Raw genomic sequence first — 24,941 nt, forward strand, 5'->3', positions numbered from 1 at the left:
GGCCTGTATCTCCCCATCTGTACCAGAGCCCCTTGTAGTGTGGGTGTACACATCTCTTGCCCCTGGCCCCTCAGGCCCCCAAGGGTCAGGCCCCTGGCCACCCGCTGCCCAGCAGCCAGCGCCAGACATCAGCAGGCTTCACGCACACTTCACAGAGGAGGAAACAGCGTCCCCAGAAGGACCCAGCTCCCGTGAAGGCACAGGTGAGGACATGGGAAGGCTTGGGGCAGCGCAGGCTATCAGGCTTGGCCTGCCATGTACCCACCACTGACTGACTCACCTGGACTGGAAGGGCTGAGGGGCTCGGGCTCTTCCACGGCCTCGGGCTCTGGTGCTCCTGCCTCTTGCTCTGGGAGGCTGGTGTCCATGGCCTGGGCCTCTTCTGAAGCCTCCACGTCTCCAAGGGAACCTGCAGACACAGCCCGGAGGGCATCCATGAGGCTCTGAGGGGCAATGGCACCTGGGCTCCTGACCCCGTCCTGGGCACAGATGGGCACACAGGCTTTCCCACCCCACAGGGCCAGAGGCTGTGAGGGGGCACCCCCAGGTTGTCTTCACACCCCACCTGTGTATCAACCCCAATATTTGCCACGGTTCCAGCGCCTGGGGTCACCCCAGCTGCCTGCCCCCACCAGCTCTGTATCTCTGCTGGCCCCCTGACCCCCTCCTGCCAGGGTGGTAGTCCTGGCCCCTCCTGGGGTCTCACTAGAACCAGGGGATGGCACGCTATCCCCTCCACTCTGTTCTAAGCTGTGAGACCAGCAATGGTGCCTCTGCTGGTTTGGGGGCTTCTGAGGGCTGCATGAACCACAGCCCTTGCCTGACCCATAGGTACACATTTCTGGGGTGCACAGAGCCCCAAAGCACATCCATAGCCCCTGAGACATGAGGGTAAGCCCCCCAGCCTGGGCCCAGAACAGGTCCTCTGAGAAGCCCCGCACTTAGGTGCTGAGGTCTGGGAGTTTCCAGAGGGTAGGCCCCATGTCCAGCACACAGGAAGTGCTCAGAAAAATTGACAGGAGGAAGAAATGGCTGATGGGGCACAGGCCTGGCCACCTCATCCCAGCCCCCACCTTCCCTGGGGGGCTCCTACAGGGGGTGCTCGCAGAGCCTGCCTTACAGCTAGCTGAGAGGCCAGCCCCGCCAGGGCACCCCCAACTGCTGGTCAGGACAGCAGCCTCCATCCCTGAGGTCAGAGCCGTGTGTCCAGGGGGCGGGCAGAGGGAACAGTGGTGAGCAGGTGCCCTTCCTCATCCCACACTCTCAGCCTGGGCCTGTGGCCCAGAGCTGCCTCCTGCCCTAGCTACCTTCCCAAATTGCTCCTCTAGCCACCTGTCCTGCCCCTACTCTGCCCCCCAGTCGTCTGGGAGATGATGCTGTCATCTGGGTGTGGCCCTGGGGCAGGGTCTTCTGGGGCCTGGATGCCAACCCCATAGCAGCCAGGCCCCCCAGCTCTGAGGAAAGAGCAAGAAGAAACATTTGGAAGCCATGACAACACCTGCAAACCACTCGTCAGGAGTGCCCGAGGGACGGAACAGGGCTTGCTCTTGATGGCACCCGAGACACATGGAACAGAAGGGCCACCTCTCAGAGGCTGAGCTCCACGTCCCTGGAGGCAAGCAAGCAGTGGTCGATGGAGATCCGACAGGACTCATGCCTCTGTGACCTCTTGTGCATCATGACCCGTGTGGGGATCTGGTGAAGGCCTATGCCTCCTCCCCAGAAAACACCGAGAGAGACCAGAATTCGTCCAGCTTCAGAGGCTTCTCACCAAACCCCTAGTCTTCTTCCTGGAGCCCTGTCTCACTCCCTTCCTTTGCTGCATTTACCCAGGGGTGAAGCCTGCTGCTGCCAGCCAGCATCCACCACGGGCCACGGGAGCTGGCTCGTGGCAGTGGTCCAGGGAGACTCTGATGGAATGAGTAATATTGTGAGAAATGAGGCTCCAGCCTGACTCTCCCAGTCTAGCAATTTCCATGGAGCAGGGAGGTGGGCAAGCTCGTTTTGTTTGCCTTTCAGCTCAAATCCCTGGTCCCAGGCAGACGTGACCGGCCTCAGCAAGGAAAACCAAGTGTCCACAGCGGGGTGGACGCCCTTCCTACCTCCCGCTGACATCCGGGGGCAGGGGTACCCGGGACACCTGGACTCTGGAGGGTACTCCCAGGCCCCCTGGGAAGACCATCAAGAACCAGAGACAGGCCTCAAACAGGAAGTGCTGTTGAGTGAGGAATGGGAGTAAATGAAGGAGGAGAGCACAGGGGCGATGCCATCGCAGGGCTCAGAGGGGCAGACAGTGGGAAGAGGGCTCTGGGCCGAGGCCCTGGGGATGGACTGAGCTAGGCTTTGAGGCTGGAGAGAGGCTGGGGGAGGAGCAGGTCCTAGTCCCAGAGGCACTGGGGAGCCATAGAGAGTCCCAGGCAGGGTGTTTCCCAGCTGCAGCCGTCTGGATTCTAGCTCCCAACCTGAGTCCCACCCCCTGGGACACTCCAGAGCCGTAATTACAGGAGATGGGCAGGTGCTCTCCACCCAGTGGCCGGGCTGAGACTGCCCAGCACCAGCCCCAGGTCAAGTCTCCTGCTTTCTTGTCAACGCACTCACATGGACCGAGGAGGCTCTGAGGAGGACTGGGCACACCCCAGACCGGTCCACCTTGTGCCCCTGGGGCAGGTGGGAGGCCTGACCTGCTGTGACCTCCTTTGGCGTGATCTGGGCAGGGAAGCAGAGGCTGCGGTGGAGGCTGGCCTCCAGCTGGGGTTGGCCCTGAGCTGGTCACAGTGGCCAGCAGGCTTGCAGCCACCCTGGCCTCTGGGGTCAGCCCTCCGGCCGGACCCTCCAAGACCTTCCCGTTCCTCCTGTGGCCCGTGTAGAGCTGCAAGCGGATGGGCCTGAGCTGCGGTCCCTCCTGCTGAATGGCCGTAGGACCTGGCCGCCTGCTCTGCTGGACCAGTATGAAGCCCCCTGCTCTCAGGGCCGGTGGGGACCAGGGCACGGGGGCAGATGCCGGGGCAAAGCCCACCACCCCCTCCCCACCTGGGCCTGACCCTGGGGACACAGCCCCGACTCCCGGAGCCTCGCTCAGGTGGGCCTCCGCCACCCAGGGAGGCCCCAAGCTTGTGGCGGGTCCGTTTATGAGAGAACAAAGGCCCCCGCTCCGCACAAAGGCGTGACGACGAGCGTGAAGAAAGAGGCTGCCGGGCTGCTGCAATTTATTCTAATGCCGCTAATTCAGTTCCAGCACAATTAAAGCCGCTCTGATAATGCCAGAGACAGCCGCCAAGCAGCAAATCGCTCCAAGCCCACGAGCGGGATGTGCCATGGCAAAGGCTGTGCTATGCCTGCCTCGGCACCCGAGAGCATGCCACCTCGCCCCCGGGACACCCTGGGGTCCCACTCCACCCACGGCTCAGGGAGGAAGGTCCCTCCACTGGTCACACATCAGGGGACACTGCTGCTTCCCTGGCTGCCCTGTGCCAGGAATGACCCCCGCCTGGCCCCTGGGGGCACTCTCTGACCAAAGACCTCAAGAGCTAGGCCAATCCACACACGGCAAGTGTCCTTGCTGTGTGACCTCAGGCTAGGCACTCTACCTCTCGGTGCTCGGAAACCACAACAGCTCCTACCTCACAGGGTGAAGCGTCTGAGCTCAGGGCCTGGCACATAGTGAGCACTAAACATCATTAGCTGTCACCGCCTGCTGTGCAGCAGGGCCTGGGGGATGGGGTCGGGGCCTGGGGTGGCACGTGCTCTTACAAAGCACCACTGTCACACACCAGCCCTGTGCTCAGCATTTACAGTGTTCTTCCTTAATCACCCCTGCCTGGTGGTCCAGAGTGTAGGGGTGGTGGGGAAAGTGTGTGTGGATGGCAGGCAGGGCCCTGAGCCAGTCCCCATGGGCAGATCTCCTCTGAGGCCCCTCAACACTGCCCAGAGGTCACGCCCACTTTGCAAACGAGTAAACTGAGGTCCAGCAAGCGAGGTTACTTGTCCACAGCGCCCTTGAGGAAGCAGTGGTGGGGATAGGCAGGCCAGGACCCTCTGCAAACACAGACGGCCCCCTTGCAGACACTGGCTCAGTCAAAGCCCTCTGCTGCACAGGGGTGGCCCCATGCCTCCCTTCTCCCTCTGGGTACCTGGATCGAGGGTGACACCAACCACATGGCCCAGCAGGGCAGAGAGGCCAGTGCCCAAGGCTGGACCCTGTCTGGGGGCATCGGCGGTAATGATGGCAGTTGCAGCGCTGCCCCTGCTGCCCGGAGCCCCTCAGTTATCATGGCGAGCAGACGCCCCGCGCCGATCCGTCTCCTGCTCATTAAGCCGGACGTGGAAATGGAAATGAAAACATAATAGCTATTTGATTGGGGGCGAGATAGTTTGCATATTGGCTGGGCGCTGATAGCAGAATTTCATCAACTCCCGTTCTTCATGCTTTAAGACTGAATTACGGAGACAGGCTCTGTGCAGTGGGATGATCCCCGCTCCCTTCCGAGTCCCCGAGCTGCACAGCTAATGGCCCCTCCTGGCTTTGATGGCGAGGCAGCTGGTGGGGGGGCCCTTTGAATGACCGCCTCTAAGGAAGCCGGAGTTGGTCTCTGTGGAGGGAGTAAAATCCCCTCAGATGCTGGGCCCTGGGTGAACCTGTCAGGCAGGGAGTTGGTGAGGGTGTCTCTGAGCACTGGGCGGGGAGTCCAGAGGCCCCGGGCCTCCTGCTGGTCCTGGCTGATCCACACACTATACCCATATCCAGTGGAGGTGACTGTACGTGCACTCCATGACCACAGCAATCCCCTGGAGCCTCCTACCCAACTTGGGGCCTGACCACAGACTTGAGTCTACCTGCAGCTCTGACCTGTGCCCCCCTAGCACTGGGGTTGTTTATGCCCCTCTGGGGAGGTGCTTCTTATATCCCATTTACAGAGAAGACAGAGGGGCACACAACTGCCCCAGAGGCCCTCCTGCATCAGGGCTGGCTTTTGAAGGCAGGCCCCTTGGCCTGGGGGTGGGTGGACGCTGATGGGCCATGGAGCCCTGCCCCTCTTGCTGGAGTGCCTGGGGCCCTCACCCTGGGCCTCATCCTCAACCACTGCTTTCTCATTCACCCCTCCTTGACTCCCTCATTCATTAACCCAGCCAACCTTTCCTGGGTCCGAGGGCCGGACTCTGTCCCAGGTCTTGGAGACCCCAGGGTAACCAGAACATACTCTCCAAGAAAGCAAATTTAAAAATGCAAGTGCGGCCACTGCCATGAAGGAGAGGTGTAGGTGCCAGTCAGGGAAGGCTTCCTGGAGGAGGCAACAAGTGATAGAGATCTAGAAGGGGATAGGGAGTGGCCTGGAACTGGGCCAGGGAAAAGCATTCCAGGCAGAAGGTAGAGCAGGACATGGAGGCAGGTGGCCCTGTGCAGGCCACACCTCCCTGGGCCTGGTTTCCACATGGAAAGCAGGGCTGGGGTCAGGGTTCAGCACGGTGGTGCCCTGGTACTGAGCACAGACAGGTTATTATTACAACTGCTGTTACTGTTTCAACTCTCCGGTGGGGGGGGGGGGGGGGTGTGCCACACCTGCCCTCTGGGGGTGGGGGCTGGAAGGGGGCAGTGCTGGCAGGCCTTGGCCTCCTGTCTCACTGGCCCTGGGCAGTCGGTGGGCGGTTGGGGGCACAGTGCTGCCAGGAGAGAGACCCTGGCCTCTGGGTGGCACATGGTGGCCAGATAAGGCCCAGATAACACAGGGAAAATTGCAACAGATTCAGCCTTTCCCACCGGGAGTGGGGGTGCAGCTCAGGCCATGGTGGGGACACCCTGCTCCCCCGAGGGGGCCTTGCTCCTGGAGCTCTGGGTGGCTGGGGGCCATGGCTGGCCATCTCAGGGGCCCAGGACCCCTAAGCACACAGGGTTGGGTTGAAAGCCCGACCTGCTGGCAGGAGACACGGTGACCTCTGGTGAAGTGCTCCCTTCCCTGGGCCTGGTGAGCTGGATGGGACACTCCTAAGTCCCCTCCCAGGAAGGAGGGTCTCTAATGCAGCTGGTGTCTGATGGACAGGGACACTGAGGCACAGACCACAGGGGCAGCAGCTGTGCTGGCCTGGCACCCTTGGCCCTTGGGGCCCAGGGACTTGTGCTTCACACACAATCCTGACAAGCAGCTGAGCTGATTCCCAGGCCGAGGTGGAGAGAGAGAAGCAAGGTGGAAGCAGGGTATTTGGAGCAGGGCTGGGGGTGAGGCCAGCCCAGGAGGAGCAGTGGGAGCTGGTATATGAGGTGCCGCTGAAGGCAAAGGTGTCTCCACACCCAAGCCCCAGAGCCCAGCGCAGAGCAGCCCCAGACAGCTTGGGTCCCATGAGGTCGGGCTTGTGCTGCTGGTGGGTGGCAGGGGCATGGTGGGCAATGGGTGGGCACAGGTGGCAGGGGCGGACAAGGGGCAGGTCTAGGCCCCCAGTGAAAGCTACAGAGGCCGGGGACGGGGGAGGAGTCCATTTCACGGAGAACTTAAGAAGCTTCTCTAAGGTTTAGATCAGAGGCAGGTTCCCAAAGGGGTAGGGTCCGCCCGGGAGAGGGGCAGGCACCCAGGAGAGGGAGCTGGAGCTCTGGGGAGGCCCAGCACAGACCCTGCTTGGAGCTTGGCTCTTCCTGGCCAGGGTGGGGGGACGGGGAGGTGGTGAAGCCACCCCTGCCTGCCCCAGGGCCGTGAGGTTGACAGTGGCCCGCCAGCGGCTTCTTCAACCCAGGGTCAGTCCCCGCTGACAGCTCAGGGCAACCACAAGAGGATGTTGGCGAGATAATCTTGGCTTATTCGAGCAGGCACCTTGGCTCAGAGTGGGGACCAGGCGTCTGCACCTCCGCGTGTGCTGGGGGTTACCCTTCCACACCAGTTCTGCTCCCAACTCTGAGTGGGCCGCCTGCAGCGGTCAGGGCTGGGCAGCTGGGCTCTCTACTTTCCCACTAAGGGTCAGTTTGATGGTGCTCACATGTGCCCTGCAATGGGAAGCTCACTACTCCTCTTCCAGACATCTGAGTCCCAGACCCTCTGCTTCTCAGGCCTCTCCCTAGCCAACCCCACCTTCCCACCTTGGCAGGGGCGGGTCAGGCCATCCTGATCGAGGCTGTGCATAAACGATTATTTGCCTTGCTCCTGGTCTGTGCGCCAGACCCCAACACATAGCCACTGGGCCAGCAAGCCCTCAGGTCACGCTGGGGAGTGAGTGGGGGGCTGGTGCTGTCCAAGATGAGCCGGGCCACGGGCAGCCGGCAGGCTGCTGTCCCCACAAGCTGGGCCGTTGGAGGGCGAGGAAATGCCCTCAGCATCAAGAAAGAACTTATGGTGCTCCCAATGGTGCCGCGGCCCCACACTCTCCGGGAACCCAGGAGCAAGAGTGCTATGACCTACTTCAGCGTTGAGTGGATTGGAAGTCTTTTATTGAGACATCCTTCACATACAGAGAGATGAATCCTTTGCAGGGTGGTTCAGCTTGCAAAGGAGCGCTGATGAAAGACGGGTGGGGTCCCATGCAGCCAGGGCCTGCCAGCAGTGGGGGCGTCGCCCACCGCCCCCCACTTTCCAGGAGCCAGGTAGAACTGGGGGCCCTTCACAGCACCTGCCCCCTGCCACCATCCATGACCTCAGTCCTCACACCCTCCCAGGGCTCCTGCCCACAGCCTCTCTGACCCTCCCTTACAGGAGGGCTGGCAATGACCAGAACTCACTGCAAGGTGCCCAGGACACAAAAGAACCTTCCTGGGCAGACGGCAGGCAGGGGAAGGCCAACAAGCGCTCATGTGGCTGTCTTGTCCCATGTCTCTGTGTCTTCGTGTGGCCTGGGGTGTTGTAACCAAGAGCGCTGGGAAGACCACGTCCTGGGGCCTCAGGCACCCCTCACCCTGCAGCCACCCCTCCCCGCACGCACCAGTCAGCTTCCCCAACCCCTTCCTGGGGCCGTCAGCATGGATTCTAACACCACACCCACCTCCTGACTCACATTTGCCAAGCCACGCCTCCACCTGCCCACCTTTGCTCATTCACCTCCCCAGCTCCAGGTCTCTCCTGGAGTGAAAGCCAAACTCTTACGGGGCCGTGGCCCACTGCAGCCCACACCAGCACCCATCTTATCCTGGCCTGAGCTTCCACCCCTGCCTGGCTCTGCCGACGCCACTGCCCCCACCGTGTCCACAGAGTGTTTGCTTCACCCCACTCTGGGTGGCGCGTGGCACACAGTAGGTGCCCGGGGAGCACTGCTGCCTATAGGCTTGGGGGGAGGGGCAGAAGCCTGCCACCGGTCCCCAGGGGCAGCACACAAGCCAGGATGGCCCTCCCTGGGGTCTCTAGGGCCTGGGTAGGTGTGGGGACTCCAGGCTGGGGACATGAGACAAAGGGAGATAGGGTGCTGACACCCGGGGGGGTCCTCATCCATATCCCAGCCCCAGCCACCACCACTTCCTCCTGTGGCCAGCCCCGTAACCGACAGGCGGAACCCGGGGGGGCTCAACTGCCCCAGCCCCATGGCCACGCCCCACGGGGGCCCAGGGTGAGCCCGGCACTCCCTGCAGACATTGCCCCTGGAGGCCTCTCAGGGCAGGAAGGCCTACGGGCAGCTGGGCAGGAGAAACAGGCCTGCTTCTGGGGACACAGCCACACAGATGGGGACGTGCCCAAGGTCTCCCAGTTGGGCAGCGGACAAGTGGCCTGTCTGCTCCTCGTCCTGAGCCCTGCCCTACACGTGGTGTTTCCTGCCTGGGCCTCACCCATCCTCCTCTGCTGGGGGAGGGGGTCAGGACCCAGATCTCTCGTGGCTCCCCTCACTGGGACTCAGTTTCCTTTCCTGGCTCTGCAACACTGTGGCTCATAGAGCCCTCCCTGCCTTCCTCATTCTCAACTCCCTGCCGGGTTGCTGCGTGACCACTGCCTGGCCTCCCTCTGACGTCTGTTCCCTGAGGAGGACCCAGGCTCTACCAGCTATGCACTGCATGACCCAGGCCAGCGCACCCCTCCCTGCCACTTGGGCACAGCCATCCGCCTCTCTGCTGTGGGGGAGGGGCATTGGCAGGGGCAGCACCTGGGGCCCTCTCCTGGCAGGAGCTATGGACTCGTGTGCACAGCCCTCGACAGTTTACAAAGCTCCACCAGGACTCTCAGCAGCACCAGCCTGTAGGGAAACAGGCTCCACTGAGCAGAGGAAACAGGCAGAGAACAGCCACCGCAGACCCCACCTGCCCCATCAGTGGTCTGCGGCCATTGCAGGGCAGGGCGCAATGGAGGCCCCTCGGGCTGCCAGCCTAGGGGACCCACCCAGGCCTTGGTTTACACATGTGACACACAGGGACTGACCCACCAACCTTGCAGAGGTGCTGGTGGGAGGGAGGGAGAGGGCTTTGTGGGAGGTAAAGATGCCTCCCACCACTGCTCCCCCAAAGGCACACTGGGATTTCTTCCACCAGGGCTCCTCTGTGCTGTGTTGGGTCAGCGGTGAGCACATGGGGCCCACCAGGGCGGGACACCCATCCCAGATACCATGATGTGCAAGGACAGGTGCAAGATGCAGAACAGGGCTTCTCAGGGGAGGTGCTGCTTATGCTGCGATCATTAATGCCCCGGGGCAGAGGGAACTGCCAGGACCAAGCCCCAGAACTGAGAGTGCCAGGGGGTCCTGCGTGTTGGCTAAGGATGGGTGGGGAAGAGGCAGGGGGATCTCATTCCCCAGGGTTTTATTCTCACATCCAGGGAAGCAAGGCCAGCCACCACCTCCAGGCAGCCCCCAGCTGGGTGCCACCTCCATGGCCTTGCTTGGGATCCTTCCCCTGTGGGAAGCAAGGTGAGCGCTGGGCTTTGGGAGACCCAGGCCAGCCACCGCCCCAGGCAGCCCTCGGCCAGGCTCAGGCTTAGGATGGATCCTCTCTCTGGCCAGGGCCAGTGGGCCAGCCCCCGCCCCCTCCCCAGGGACAGGGGCTGGGCCAGGCGACGCAGAGAGAAGGGGAGCGGGCCTGGGAAAGCCCGGCCTGCCTGATAGGGAGAGATTGGTTTCAGCCGGAGCTGCGGGCTGCCAAGTCCACATCCTATCCGCGGCCTGCACTCACTCGGCATTCATCACCGCTGAACTCGGAGACTTTATCACCGCTAGGGGTTGGCGCCATCTCTGGGCCCGGCCGCTCCCGGCCCTCCGATGGGCCCGATAGCCGCTGATAGATTACCCGAGATTGCCGCAGCCCCAGCCGATCGCGGACACTCCTGGGCGGGGCGCGGACCACGTGGCCGGGCAGAGACCACGGCGCGCCCGGGAGGCCGGGGAGGAGGCGGGCGCGGCCGCCCTGGGGCGGAGACAGGGAAGTAGCGCCCGCGAGGGCGCCGCGGGCTGCGCACTGATTCTGCAGATGGCCGGATAAGGCTGATGGATGTGAGCGGCCGGGCTAATGGAGCCGTCGGCGCGGCCCACGCGTCAGCTGGATGTTGGCAGATGGCTTCCCGGAAGGGGCCAGGGCTCCAGGGTGACGGGACCCTGCCATGGGGGGGCGGGGGATGCGGGGGTGGGGGTTGGGACGGGGCCTCCTAGGCACCTCCTCAGCTGCTGCACGGTGGAGCGGACTCTGGGCCCTGCTGCCCCACGTCCAGGACTGCGTTCCCGCCGGGGCACCGCAGCCCCTCTTCCAGGCTGGCCCCGATGCCCCGGGGGTCAGGGGCGGGATGCACACCTAGGCCGGGCAGACCAGTGTCCAGACTGGTGACCATTATCCCGAGCTGTGTCTCCAGCCCCTGGGGATGCCATGCAGGGAGGCAGAAGTGGGGTCCTCTGGGCTAGCCCTTTCTGCGGTGTGGACAGGTCCCAAGCAGCGACTCTACCCTGTTCCCACTGCACAGATAGGGAAACCGAGGCACCCACGGGGGCCAGGACAGCCACAGGATCTGGTCCACCTGGGCTCAAACCCTACCAGGCAGGCCCCTTGCCTCAAATGAAAACTAAGGGTTGAAAATCAGCCTCACATTTCTGGAAAGAGTAGAACAGAGGCTGCCAGGGGCCAAGGAAGGAAGGAGAGACAGACAGCATGGGGGATTTAGTGCTCGTTGGGGACAGTTTCTGTTGGGATCTTTGACCACAGCGAAAAAACCCGAAAACCAAAAAAAAGGTCTTTAGCCCAGTGCCCAGGAGTACACAGCAGGCACTCCCTAAGTGCCTGGTCCTGTCCTAGGGGATGCAGAGACACACATCCCTATCCGTGTGCACAGCCCTCCACAGTGACATGGCCTTCCCCACCAGCTCTCTGCCTCAGGACACTTGCTGGCCATGGAGACTGAGGCCAGGGCTTGCAGGGGTCTGGCCCTGCACTGCTGGTGGGCTGGGGGATGCCAGGGGCTGTATCAAGGCTAGGAGGGAGGCTAAAGCACTGGCTTATGCTATGGATGGTCCTGGGCAAGCCTCTGCTGCTAGTCAGGGCCTGGCCCTGTTGGTCTCTCATGAAGGGGGCTGAGGCTTGGGGGGTCCTAGTGACCTGCCCCAGGGGACCCGCTGAGCAGTGGGGCTGGGATTTGCAGCCCGCTGTGTGGCTCCACAGCCCATGGCCTTGACCCCTTTAGGCTGAATGAGAGCCATGGTGATGGTGGTCATCTCAGGGCCTGGACATTATAGCGTTTGAGCCAAATCTGGCTGCTGGCCTGAGGATGAGCCTGGGTGGGTCAAGAACCCTGCTTGCATCTGGATTCCTCAAGCCCAGCTGGCTGGGACAGAGTAAGTGGAGAGGAAAAGTCTGGTCCATGAGGAGGAGGAGGGAGAGGAGGAGCCTCGAAGTTCCTGGGTCCTACCTCACATCCTGGGCCTGACCGTGATGTGGCTGCCAAGGGCACACAGGAAGGGAGGGCCTGTCCTGGGGCAGCGCTGGGATGGGAGCCGAGCCCTGCTTGAGCTGGTCAGCGTGGCAGGGGCTCTTACTTCTCCCCACCGTGCTAGCTCATCGCTTCTCAGAGCCTTTGCCTTTGCTGTTCTCTCTGCTGGGATGGCTCTTTCCTACACACAACACCAGTCAGCTCCAGAGGCTGCCAGGCTTTCGTTACCCTAGACCCCAGCTACAGGGGGTCCCTGTCCTTAAAGTTCATTTCGGGTGCTCCTTCTCTATTCTCCAGCAGCCAGGGGCTCTGTGACAGCAAGGACAGAGCACAGACACCCAGAAGTCAGCCCGCGGTCCCTATTCCAGGCACACAGCACCCCCAGGAAGTGAGCCTCAGCCCTGCTGCAAGGCGGGGGTCCTCCCTGGCGGTGGTGAGGACCTGGACTTCCTGGCCTCTACAGCTTTGCCCATGGCAGTGCTGGCTGGAAGGCACTGACTTTTCTCCACTTTCCTCTTTCCCAGGGGTTTGCTTTGCTATCCTGGCACAGAGGCTGGGGTGGGGAGATTTTGAAATCAACTAAGGGAATATTTATTGAGCACCTAACTGTATGCTCTGCACTGTCCTGGGAGAGACAGAGCTGCTCTAGAATGGGGGCCCTCGTGGAGAGACTCTGAGGCAGGTGCTGGAGGGACCCCTCCCCAGGTGCTGTCCTTCCACTCCTGAGTGCTGGGCCCCTCTTGCTCCGTGCCCTGGGACACAGATCACCCCATCGTGCCGGGGGTGAAGGCACTTAGCTGAGGTCACACAGCAGCAGTCTGGTTCTGGTCCAATAGCCCCCACCCTGTTTCCTCCCCTTAGATCTCAGCCAACATGTCCCCTCCTTGCCCCTCTACTATTTTCCACTTATGCATTTTTGTGAAACGCCCACGCCTGTGGCTGGTTTTCAGGTCACAGAGCCTGGCAGGTGCTGTGGAACTGGGGGAGCCTCTAGCCAGGCCCTGGGGCAGTTGGGCCTACCTATACCCCATCTCACCGACCAATCTGTGGGGTGCAAAGTGACCTTGAACACATGAGAATCCCCCAAAGTTTCTTGAGCACTTCCTGCAGACATGGTCTCTGGTCATGTAAATTTCTGAAAATGGAAAATCCGAAAGACCCCAGGTTTCTAGGATACACCACAGCCACGGATAGACTAAGGAACCCCCTGAGATATTCCTGTTTCCATCCTCATTGTGTGGTCGGGGAAACTGAGGCCCAGGGAGCAGCTGGTGCTTGTCGGAGAGCGCAGACCCTGCCCTGGGAGGCAGCCAGAGCAGATCCTCCCATTGCACTGGGAGGAAGGTAGGTTTGGCAAATGGATGGGGGCCATCCCAGCCTGGAGCCACAGTGAGCCTGGTAGTGTGAGGTCCTGGATAAAGATCACAGTGGGGGTGGGGTGGGGGTGGGCAGAGATGGTGGTCAACATGCACAGTCTGGAGGTGCCTCAGACTGGGGGAGGGGGAGCTGGCTGGCCTTGAGCTGCCCCGCCCCATTTTTGAACTCAGTGTTCTCATCTGGGAGTCAGAGTTGGCAGGGCTGATCTTGGAACGACCAAGTCCTGGCCCCCCAATTCAGGCTGTGGGGTCTGGGCTGAGGGTCAGCAGGAGGTCATCCAAAGGCCCAACTGTCCATCCCCATGCGCCTGGGCAAACGGATGGCCTCAGCAGCAAGGCCACGGAAAGGCTGGCCCTTCCAGAGCTGGGGGGGGATTTCCATCAGGAGATCAAGGTCTGGGCAAGACACTGCCCCCCCCCCCCCCCCCCCCCCCCCCCCCCCCGGCCGCCTCCATAAATTAAGGGCTGCTCCTAGAGGAGCCCCGCCCCCTCCAGAGACGCCCCGCCTCACACATGGAGCTCAGCCAATCCGCAGGCCTCACTCCCACTCATTTGCATGTCTATTTCCATTGGCTGCAGGCATAGCGATTAGGACATTCCCAGGCCGCGGGGGCGGGGCCTGGGGAGAGTTGTGGGGCTGGGCTCCGGGGAGCTGGTCGAGGGGTGCTGGGCCGGGCGCCAGGGGCGGGGGAGTGTGGACTGGGGGAGCCGGGCTGGGCGCTGGGGGGCATGTGGACTGGGGGGTGCTCTGGGATCTGGGGGGGCCAGGCTAGGGGTTCTGGAGAGGTCTGAGCTGGGCACTGAGGGGGGGCCGGACGAGGGGCGCTGGTGGGGGCTGGGGGTACACTGGGCTCTGGGGGGCCGGGGCTAGGGGCTCTGGAGAGGGCTGAGCTGCGCGCTGGGCTCTGGGGTAGCTGGTCGAGGGGTGCTGGAGGGGGCTGGGCTGGGCGCTGGGGAGCCGGGCTCTGGCCTCTGAGGCAGCAGATTCTGGGAGTACCAAGCTCTGGATGACCTGCCCCGGACCCAGGTCTGGGACACAAAATGGCCACCTGCACACGGGGAGGACTTTGGTTATAGTACAGGCTCTTCCTTTTCCTCTAAAGCTCGGTTAAATCCTCAAACTCCCCCCAACCCCGCCCATTGTGAATGACTCAGAGGGGGAAAGATACTGACCCAAGGTCACAGAGCCAGGACGTGGTGGCGGCGCAGCTGGGACCTCGCCCCTCATCCCAAGACTGGGCTCCTTCCCTCCAGGGAAGGCCCATCAGGGCAACTTCTCATTTACAGCTGCCTCTTCTCAGGGAGGGCTATTTTTTAGTTTCCTTTGAAAAATAATGATGAGGATCACGAGGATTTTAAGAGGACCAGCACCTCCCCCCCTCCCCTCCCCCAGCAGATCTAGTGGCATCATTTTCTTGGGGCTCCGGGAACTGCAGGGTGGTGGGCTCGCGAGTGTGAGTGTGAGTGTGCACGGGCTTTTGTTCCTGGCATTTTGGTGGGGTGAGATAAGGGGAACAACAGACCGGCTCAGAGAGAGCAGGCAGATAGATAAGGCGATAGGGTTCCTCCACCACACAGGCCTATCGCCTTTTATCAGAGTTCCCTTTTCTTTCTTTCTTGTTGGGGGGTGGGTGGGTAGGGTGGAACACATCCCACCCCCAGCCCCCAAGCCGGAGAACTGGGGTGGGGGCCTCCCTTGCTCACATCCCTGCTGCTGTGTCCAGCACACCCACAGCCCTGGCCCAGAGCTCCCGACCGGAAGGGTGGGGGTCCCAAGGGCTGTGGTCACAGCGGGGAAGGCAGCAGCATGGTGCTTCTGCCCTCATGGCTTCACGGAGGGCCCTAGGGGGAATGATGAGGGCAGGGAGGCCCAGAGAGGTGATGGGCAAGGGAGGGGTGTGCCTGGGGGCTAGTGGCTGAGAGACTGGGAGGCTGGGCCCCTCTCTCTGGGAAGCCCTGTGAGCCCTCTTGGGACCAGTGGGGCAGGACAGAGAGACCCCCCCCCCCCCCAGCTCCAGGCCTCTAGGGCAGGACTGGGCATCTTCAGCCCCATTTTACAGATGTAGAAACTGAGCTGCAAAACAGGAATATGGCTGTGAGCCAGAGGTGCAGGGGCAGGCTGGACCCCCACATTCCCTCTGTATTCCTCTGGCTACCAAGGCCACAGGACACGTGTTCCAGAACCACCCACAGCACTGTGTGACACGGGCCCCACACCTCTGTACCCTAGAGCTATTTCCAAAATCAGGCCAGGAAGAAGGCTGCCGGTGGGGTTCACAGAGGGAGTGCAGCCGGCAGGGAGGGCTTGGGGAGGCAGTCCCAGCCCTGGAGACCCCAACCCCTGCCAAGTCCCTGGAGAACACAGTCCCTAAAACACACAAGCCCAGGACGCTTTCCCCCTTTTCTCCTGCCTTTGTCTCTGGTCAGAATTATGATTGTGCCCAGAGCACAGGTGAAGGAGCTGGGGTCCAGAGACATTAAGTCTCTAACCCAGGCTACCCACCCCAAGGGGCAGGCTTTGAACCCTGGTCACCCCATACTACGCTTGTCCTCCTCCCCCACACATGCACCCATTTTACTGGAAATAGCTGACTTCCTTTAGAATATTGAAACAAAACAAAACCCAAAAGACAGAAAGAAACCAGTTTTATCACCAAAGGGACCTATTTTCTGGGGACAGATGAAATGACCCCCAGAGAGAAGCAGAAGTAGAGGCACCCCATCATCTCCTGATCCTAGACAGGGCTGTGTGCTCCCAGGTACTTACTCACCCTCTCTGTGCTTGGGCCTTTCTCCCCTAAATGGAGGGAGCAGACCTCTTAGGGGAGGGGAGGGGCAATGGCTACAAACACCCCAGAACCACCAGCTCTGATGGAGACCTAGACCTTGACTAGGCCTTTAGGTCAGTCTTACTGCTCCCTTCTGTGCTGTGTGACCTTGGATGAGTTGCTCAACCTCTCTGAGCCTCAAGTCCTCTTCTGAGAAGAAATGAAGTCAGAGGTGGTCTTTCTAGCGCTGCTGAGACTCTACAGGGTCACACAGGTTAAGCCCAAGCCTGGCATACAGAAAGTGCTCAGGGAGGGGAGCTACCAGCTAACAATGGCCACCAGTAGGATTGTTAGGACTGTGCAGTCCTAGAACATCTCAGAAATGTTGCTGACTGCCCACTCAGGCCTCCTGTCTCCGGGGATCACAGAGAAATCTCCTTTCTTGAGAGTCATTTAAAAAATTTAACACAGAAAGGGGGAACAATGGCCATGGGTGCTGTGCCTGCTGGGAGCCCCAGGCAGTCCCTCCGAGGGGCCCCAGGCACTGCCCAGGGGGTGTGATGACCCCTGAGGCCCCGGTGTCCCCTCTGGCACTGCTGGGGGTGGGCGTAGCCCTGTGGGAGCCTGGCGCCCACAGGCCACTGTACCTGTCCCTCAGCAGGAGGATTAGCCACACGCATGGCCCTAATCGCTGCTAATCGCACCACCATCACCGCAGGATCTCGGATCAGCTGAAGGAGGCGGCTTTATCCAGACAGACGCGGAGATGGCACCGTAGTCCCATCTGGGCGTCGACCGTCACAAGTGGCAGCCAGGCTGGCGGGCCGGGGAAGGCAGGGAGCGGGAGCCCACCCCACTGCTCAACATTTCCAGGCACGTACTTTGTGCCCAGGTACTGCTCTAGGTGCCAGCAGACAGTGGGGACCCTGGCCTTGGGGTGCCGCATCTTCTGGACAGCTGGGGCCAATCTGAGGGCTGGAAGTGCGGCAGACGGCCCAGGGTCAGAGGCCGGGCGGCTGGTACGCACGCCCAGCTGTAGCGCGGTGCCTTGAATCCTCCCTTCCACCCAGAGCCTCACCCCTTAGGCCAGAGGCACTGTTCCCCCCAACACGCATCCTCCTCCTGGTGCTGCATTTCTAGGGGAGGCCCGAGCTGTCCCCTCCTTGGGCCCCCAGTTGCTGCCTCGGTGCAGAGGCCTGGGAGGTGCAGGCAGGGCACGCAGAGGTTCATGGCTGGCCCCGGGGGCCAGGACAGGCTGGCAGAGACGGCCAAGGGCTCCCCTCCAGGGCCCCCACCATCCCCACCCTCCTCCCTACCTTCTTTTTCAAAAACATAATTTATCTGTGTATTATCAAGAAATCCAGACACTTTAATCAGTGAGCTATGAAGTCAGAATTTCCATTCTTATCTGCGGGAGGAGTGGAAACGGAGGAGATAGGCCGCAGGAACGGATCGCTGGTAGGGAATGTTAATGGGTGGAGAGGCTGGGCTATTGGCCACGGAGACACCGTATCTCCCCCATTATCAAGGCCGTATCTCGCCAACCATCTCAGCGCAGTAATGGGGCCAGTTCAACTTTCCGAGTTATCACAGGAGCTGAAACCTGCGCCCGCCAGAGGCCCGGCCGGCAGACAGTTCCGGGAGGACTGGGCTTCAGCTGGCAAAGCCGAGGGAGGGGGACAGCTGGCCTGGGTGGGGCCCTTGAGGGCCCGGGTGCCCCCTGACCAGCAAGACTACCACAGTGAACATCGAGAATCCCTCTTTCCCGGGAACATATTTGGATTTGGCAGAGCTGGACATGGGCGTGTTGCACAGGAGGGGAAACTGAGGCAGGAAGTCAGCTCAGGGTCCCAGGGGTCCCAGGCCCTCCCAAGCTGTGCCAGGCCCATGAATTGAAGAGTGTGGTATGAGGGAACGACAGGTGGGGATGGGATGAGAACACCATGACTCCTACCTGTGGCTCTGTCCTGAGGCCTCTTCCAGGCCCTAAGCCCAGGAGCAGGAAATGTAAGTAACAAAGAGAGTAGGGTGGGGACATCCTGGTGGGCTCTGCCCTGCAGGCCCTGACCTGAGGCTGGCTTCATAGCCCCTTGGCAGCCTGGGGTACACTCAATGCACCCCTCAAAGGTTAAAGGGCTTCCCACCACCTTGGGGCTGCCTGCATGGGACACCCCGGGGGAGGGCACCCACAGCCTATAAAGAATATTTCTGTTCATTCAAAGAAAGGGGCCCCAATCCACGCATTCCAGCCCCCTGAGGATTTTGTGGCCAAGTGTCTCAGTGCGGAGCAAGAGTCTCCCCCACAGGCTGCCCACCGATGTGAGTCCCCCCTCAGACTCTGAGGGCTCCAGGCACTGTCCCAGTATGGACCTCATCTGCTGGGGCTCTGGTCTCTCTCTTCCAGCTAGAGGGCAGGGCAGCAGACACCGGAGCCCGGAGCAGGGAACGGACTTGCCCAAGGTCATATAGCCAGTGAGAAATAGCCTGTTGACCACAGCTGGACACTGCCTGGAACCACAGGAAGGCCTCGGTTTCCTGGACTTGAGCATGGATGTTACCAGGCCAGCAGGGAGCCAGGAGAGCTCTACCCCTGGAAACCAGCCCTGTGGCCATCCTCCTCCCCTCCCCAGAGTGGGGAGCCAGGGCTATAGACCTGCATCTGACCTTTAAACCAACCAAGCTTCAGTCTCCGCCCCCATGCACTGGACTAATCACTGAGCATCCCTCAAAGTGGCCGGAGCAAGTGTCTGCAGGTCCCGGGTACACAGCAGGCACATAGTAAGTGTTCAGGTGGTGCTTACGGATAACAGTGCCTGGCAAGCCCAAGATTGATAGCTGGGGTTGATAGCTGGGTGAGCCAGGGCCCCAGACAAGCTGGGTCAGGATTGGCGGAGCCATATGAAGTCCCGTGGCCGCCTGAGGCCCTGAGCAGACACCTTCTCTTTGGTCTCAAGCGTCCAAGCACCTGAAGCCCAAGTGGTCCCCAAAGCCCACCATGGGGCTGAGGATCCAGCAGAGCCCTGGACTGAACTGCCACAGCCTGTGAGGCCCTGTTCCCAGCGGAAGGCCCATTGCAGGATGGAGCTGTGACCCCCTGGTCCTGGCCCTCCTCCCCTCCTGATCCCTGGGTCTAATTCGCAGGGTGGAGCTTGAAAGAGAAAAGGGAAACTGAGGCAGGATGCTGTGATAGGGGCAAGCAGGGCAGACCAGGACAGCTGGACAGCTTGAGTCAGACACCAGGGAAAAGTGGCAGGAAGGAGGCCCAAGGACTGAGGAGCAGAGAAATGACCGTCTGTCCACTTTAATCCTGCCAGGCAACCCCGATGGCACCCCAACCCCGGGGCCAGGCTGCACCTCCTACACCAGGTCTTATCCTCCTCCCTACTCTGCACCATCAGCATCAATGTTCCACTTGTGGGGGAAACTGAAGCTCAGCGACTTACAGGAGGCGTAGGCACCCTCAGAGCCCAGCTGGGCATCCCCACAACATCCCCGTCTTGCAAAGGTGAAGCCTGAGTCTTGGGGAGGCAGGTGATATTTTACCCTGAACCCCAGGATTCTGGCCCGTCCTTGGCTGTGGCCACCCACGGGGAAGCTCCTAGAGGCACCCACGTGCAGAGTCCACACTGTGGCCATCCTGTCCTGCCCAGGAATCAGCGTGCCTGCCAGTTCTGGGGGGCCTTGGACACAGGACCCCCGGCCTGGAAACTGTGGCAGGCCTTCTGCTGACCACCTCCTCAAACCTATTAATATTCTGCTCATGTGCTGTGTGACCCTGGTGGAGTCACCCATCCTCTTTGGTCCTCCGTTTCTCTGTGAGTAACAGGTTGAGAAGCTCAGCCTTTGAGGGCCTCCTGGAGAATCACCAGGGAGGGGGTTGAGGGGTAGGGGTGGATGCCTGCAAAACGCTTAGCAGTGGGAAGCTATCAGCTGTGGGTGGCTGGGTTTCTGCAGCTCCTGGGCCAAGGGAAAGCAGGGCTGCTCTGAGCTCTGACTGTGCTTGGGCTCCTGGAAGCAGTACACCGGCACCCTGTCCCCTCTTTTGCAGCTGGGGAAAGCCAGGCCCTGGGAGTCCACAGCCTCTAGTCCAGGGGAGGCAGACAGGAGGGACAGGGGGTGGAGGGGAGGGGCTAGCTTATCTGCCTAACCCAGCTCTGGCCCAAGGTCAGCTGTCACATTCCTGACCCAGCGGGGACACTGCCTTCTCCCAAACATGGGGCCTTGGAAGAGGGAGAAGGAGGAGGGGTGGAGGGGGCTGGTGAGGCCCTGGGACAGGTGGCCTGGGGGGGCTGAGAGGCCCTGCCCACCACTGGGGTCCACAGACCCAGCTCCCCTGTGGCCTCGAGCACGTCACAAGCCCCTAGGCCTTGGATGTCTTACCTGGAAGATGGGTGAGCCAGTAATGCCGATGAGCTAAGGGCAGGTAAGATCCTTGGGCAGGGAGAGGACCAATGGGGGTGTGTGTCTGGCCTGGTCGGACCTGGGGTGTGGTACAGTCAGGGCACCCGCCCACAAGGCCCTTCAAAAACTAACACCCGAAGGCAGGAGGAGGGGGAAGGCCAGAGACAGGACTCTGTGTGAAGTGTCCAGCCCTCCGGGCTTCTGGCAAAATCTTAGTAATGCAACCAGCAGCTCCCAGGGCTGCCACATCCAAGGACATGACCTTGGGACAGCACTTTATAGTTCGCATTCGGGATCTCACAGACCTCATATAAAGACCCTGGGAAGGAGGTGCTGTTATTAAGCTCTTGTTTCCGAAGTGAGAACTGGGATGAGAGAAGTCATTTGTCCACAGGGTCGTAGCGGGGCCAGGGCCAAGGCCAAGCAGTGGCCCCCACTGCGGTAGCCTCACACTCTGGATATGAGGGCAGCCTCAGCCTCTGCTCCCTATGTGGGGACATGGGGGGATGGAAGCTCTGGGGTCCCAGGGGGAAGAGTCTCTGTCCCCAGCCTGCCCACTGGCCCCCGGTCAGCAGGGGTGGGTGGAAGCAACATGTCCTCCAGCAACAAACAGCCCAGGCTCTGGACCCGAGCTGGGCCCCTGGGTGTGCTCCAAATACTGCTGTTTATTGAGTACCACAGCATCCCAGCCCTGCCTGGGCACTCGGCACAGCCACAGGAGCAGGTGCCGTGTCATACCCATTCTACTGATGAGAAAACCAGGACTGGGAAGGACAGAGATGTTCGCCAAGGTCACTCAGCTGAGAAGTTGAGGGGAGGGGAGGTGGGATGTGAATTTCCCTTGATTCTCATGATTGTGCTCAAGGGCCAGCAGTGCCATCATCCCTATTTTGCAGATGGGTAAACCAAGGCTCACTAGGGTGGACTTTGCCCATAGTCCCACGTCCATTTCACACTGCATGTCCATTAGGTTATTTATGTGACAGAGTTCTGGAAAGCCCACTTTGTGGACTAGGACAGACCTAGTCCCCACTCCCAGATAGCAGAGATCTAAGCTGCCTGTGCAAAGGCCCTGGGGTGAGAGGAACTAAAACAAGCCAGTGAGAAATCCTCCCCTCTCAGCTGGAACACAGGCGCTGGTGAGGGGCTCCTGCCTGATGGGAGCTGTCTCTCCCTGGCCCCTTAGCCCCCTAACCCCCTAGCCCCATGCTCCTTTTCTCATAGGAACACACCAAGAATAGATGGACAGCAGCCGAGCCCTCACCCACAGGCCATCTGCCTCCTCCTGCCACAGCTGAGGGTTCCAGGAAATACACATGGAGGCCAACTCCCTCTGCAGGTGTTGCTGCGCCCACTTCTGGAACCCCCTTCCATCCCAGGCCTCCTGCGGCTTGGGAAGCAGTGGAATAAACATGGGCTGTGGCCTCAGGTTCCCCTTCTGTGCAATGGGAACAGGGACCCTGCAGCAGCTCTAGGGGTGCGGTTGGCCAGGAGGGCAGGAGCCCAGCCAGGGTCCCCAGGTTTGGCGATACCAATCAGCGGGCAGCAGCTGCCCCCAGGAGGAGGCCCGTCGATGGCAGATAGGCCGCGGAGAGTATTATTCACGGGCCGTCCAGCCCCGGGAACGTCTGGTTGGCATAGAAACAGGAGATAAGGGGTACAATTAATGGCATCACATTCCCTCCTCCTTTCTTCCCCAAGTGACCCATTTAAATCCCTGGCGGGGCTGGTGCCATGCTGGGCTCCCAGTGACCTCCAGGGAGGGGCTGGCTGGGCAGGCAGGGCTCGGTCAGGGCTCAGGCCCCTGGGCAGGGCTGGCAGGAGGCTCCCCAAGGAGCACCCCCGTGCAGCAGCCTCTCAGGAAGGAGGCCCTTGGGAAACCTGGCCAGGGCTGCACTGGACCCCAGAGTGGCTCCGCTCCCAGAGACCCATTTCACAGATGTGGAGACTGAAGCCAGAGAAGCCTGGGGGCAGATGGACAAGAGGAAGGTAGATGATGCCCACAGGCAGGCTGCTTCGGAGCTCGGGGCTGGGCTACCTGTGGTCCTACTCTGCTTTCCCACTTCTCTGGGGGAGAAACCGAAGCAACTTGTGCTCAGTTTCCCCAGATGTAAAGGTGATAAGAACAGGACCTATTTTAAATTGATATGTGAAGGCCCAGAGTAATGTCTATGTTAGCTATTGTTAATATTATTACTGTCCGGTGCATCAGTGAACTGCTCATCTTTCCTGAGGCCCAGGAGTGCATGAAAACCAAGGACTATCTAGAGCCAGGGTGGAAGCCAGCCTCAGGGGGCGCATCTGGGCTCTGGTGTCCACCTTGCCCACGTAGGCCCGGGGGCAGGCTGCAGCCCTGTGAGCAAGGTCCTCCTAGACTCTCAGCCCTTTGTCCCCTTGGCTCACTAGAGGAGGGTCCCCATGCTCCCACGACTCTGAAGAGGGGGCCAAGGTCAGCGGAGGACTCATGTCCCTGCTGACCCCTGGATGGCAGGTGGTCACACCTATCTTTCACAAAGGGTAAACTAAGGCCGTGGAAGGCAAGTGAATTAATTGCCCATGGTGGCTCTGCATCAGGACCGGCCAGGTGGCCAATTTCCCTCTTTCCTCACTCCTCTGCCATCCTGGTGAGATGCAGGCACTGCCAAGTGGCCCGGGGGCTTCTGTACTTGGGAGGAGAATGTGCTTGGCTCTGTGCAGAGTTCCCAAAAACTCAAGGACGTACCACCCCTTCTCCCTCCTGGGCCTCACCCGCTCTCTGGAACTGGCCTCACCACCAGAAGGTACCGCCAGCCCCACAGGCAGGTGCTGAGCGGCTTGACAGTGCAGGCTGAGTCTGAAGCATGGAGTGAATTAGTCATCCTGTGCCCACCAATAATTCGTTTAATCAAACTCTGAGAATGTGTGAACAACGCCCTCCCAGGAGATGGGGTGGCTGCTGGAGGGGGATGGGTGGGGCATGCAGAGAAGCCCCCTCCTACCTGGCGGGCCTGGGTTTCCACTTGGCATCCAGGCCCATGTCCCTGAAGGACCCCTGCCAAGTGGGCCCCACGGCATCACTAGTTTGACCTGGTGGCTGACTCCTGTCAGCATGTTTCAGAGGGGGAACCTGAGGCCTGGACCACCCTCCTCACCTCCTCACACAGGCATCTGTCTCTTCCCTAGCGTCCGGTGCCTCTGAGCCCTTCACACCCCTGACAACAGCTGGGAATCATCATCCTATTTTTCAGAGGGGGAACTTGAGGCCAGCCCATTGACCCTGGAGGCACCTCCATGGCAGGCCTACTACTGAGCTCACTGGAGGTACATGGGACATGCCCCCAACTGGACTTCTACTTAGGATCTTCCACCTAAGCCAGGGCTGGGACCCAGGGCATGCATACAGCAAGTGTTCAATAAAGACCCGCTGAGCGAACGGAGGCAGGTCTCCCACCCTGATCTGGGGGACCTGCTTGGAAAGACCATCAGCACCCTGGCTCCCCCCTGCAACCCCCCCCCCCCCCCCAGCCTGGGAAACGGAAACCACCTTGATTTTTTTTCAGCTGAACTCCAAGCAGGGACACCTCCCACTTGCCAGAACACACACCACCCCCAACGCCATTCAAGGGGAAACACGCTCCCTCCTGGAGGTGACAAGCCCCACCTCTGGCTATCTCACACCATCAACTAGGAATCCGGAGGGTGTCCCCTCCCCTGGCCATGAGCTCGGGGCCAGCAGAGCCACTTTCCTTTCATTTTGACGGACTGTACCACCCGCAGGGGAGGATCAACTTCTTGGCAATTAAGTGTGTTTGGGAAGAAAACTCGTGGAGACGACCCGGCGCAGACCCGCCCCCCCCACCCCGCCCTGGCCCAGGTCCGAGCCCCACTCTCCCCGCCCAGACTCCCCCGTGCTGTTGTTGCCTCGAACCCGGCCGGGCCTGGTGGCCACAGATAAGGCCTCTTATCGCTCCTGGCGATCGCCATCCGGCCGACCGGCCCCGCGCTTATCTGAGCTCCCATCGACCCGGGAGGGAGGCAAGCTCGGCGGGCCGGGGGTCCCCGGGCAGGGCTCTGCCCCGCGCTCCCCGCCAGCCCGCCGGGCCTATCGTCTCGGCCATCTGGCCGGCCAAGGCCGCGCTCCTGCCTCGCCCTCCCCCGCTCCCACGTTTGAAGTTAATAAATGGAAGCGCCTATCGCCTCCGCCATCGGTTGCGCGCCTTATCGCACGGCACATCTATCTCCGCGCGGAACAAAAGGCGCACGGAGGCGCGGGCAGCTGCGCCCTGGCTTCGGTGAGGGCGCGGGGGGCGGTGGCCCCAAACGCCCGGCCCCCTCCCTTCCACACCCGCGCGGCCTGGTCGCAGGTGAGGCCAGCGCGGCGGGCGCGCAGCTGCCAGGGCCGCACGCACCGCCGCGGGCAGAGGGCGGGCGGGCGGGTGCCGCCGCCGCTTGGTGACAATCAGCGCTCGCATCTTAACGCGCCGAGATCTGCCAGAGGGAGGAGGCGCCGGGGCGGGGGGGGGGGCGCAGGGAGGGTGCCCGGCCCGCCTGCCGCGTCCCTGCCCCTGGCTGGATCCTGGCCGCGCAGAGGGTCAGCAGCGGGGGCTGGCCCGCGGGCC

General features: G+C 61.3%; 1 protein-coding gene and 1 long non-coding RNA gene across 3 annotated transcripts in view; one reads left to right on the forward strand and one right to left on the reverse strand.

The window, feature by feature from the left end:
• ZFPM1 (zinc finger protein, FOG family member 1) overlaps nt 1-24,941 on the reverse strand; it is a 69,489-nt gene that overhangs the window by 42,137 nt on the left and 2,411 nt on the right. For both annotated transcript variants that reach the window (XM_072731368.1, XM_072731366.1), the window contains exon 2: nt 281-409. In XM_072731368.1, coding sequence (XP_072587469.1) covers nt 281-368 — 88 coding nt within the window. In that variant the 5' untranslated portion in view covers nt 369-409. The remainder of the gene's footprint in view (nt 1-280; nt 410-24,941) is intronic.
• LOC140594783 (uncharacterized) overlaps nt 24,524-24,941 on the forward strand; it is a 31,219-nt gene continuing 30,801 nt past the window's right edge. The window contains exon 1 of the long non-coding RNA XR_011996093.1: nt 24,524-24,686. This is a non-coding gene — a long non-coding RNA (uncharacterized lncRNA). The remainder of the gene's footprint in view (nt 24,687-24,941) is intronic.

This window comes from Vulpes vulpes, chromosome 12, assembly GCF_048418805.1.
Source record: "Vulpes vulpes isolate BD-2025 chromosome 12, VulVul3, whole genome shotgun sequence".
In the NCBI taxonomy this organism is placed as follows: domain Eukaryota; kingdom Metazoa; phylum Chordata; class Mammalia; order Carnivora; family Canidae; genus Vulpes; species Vulpes vulpes.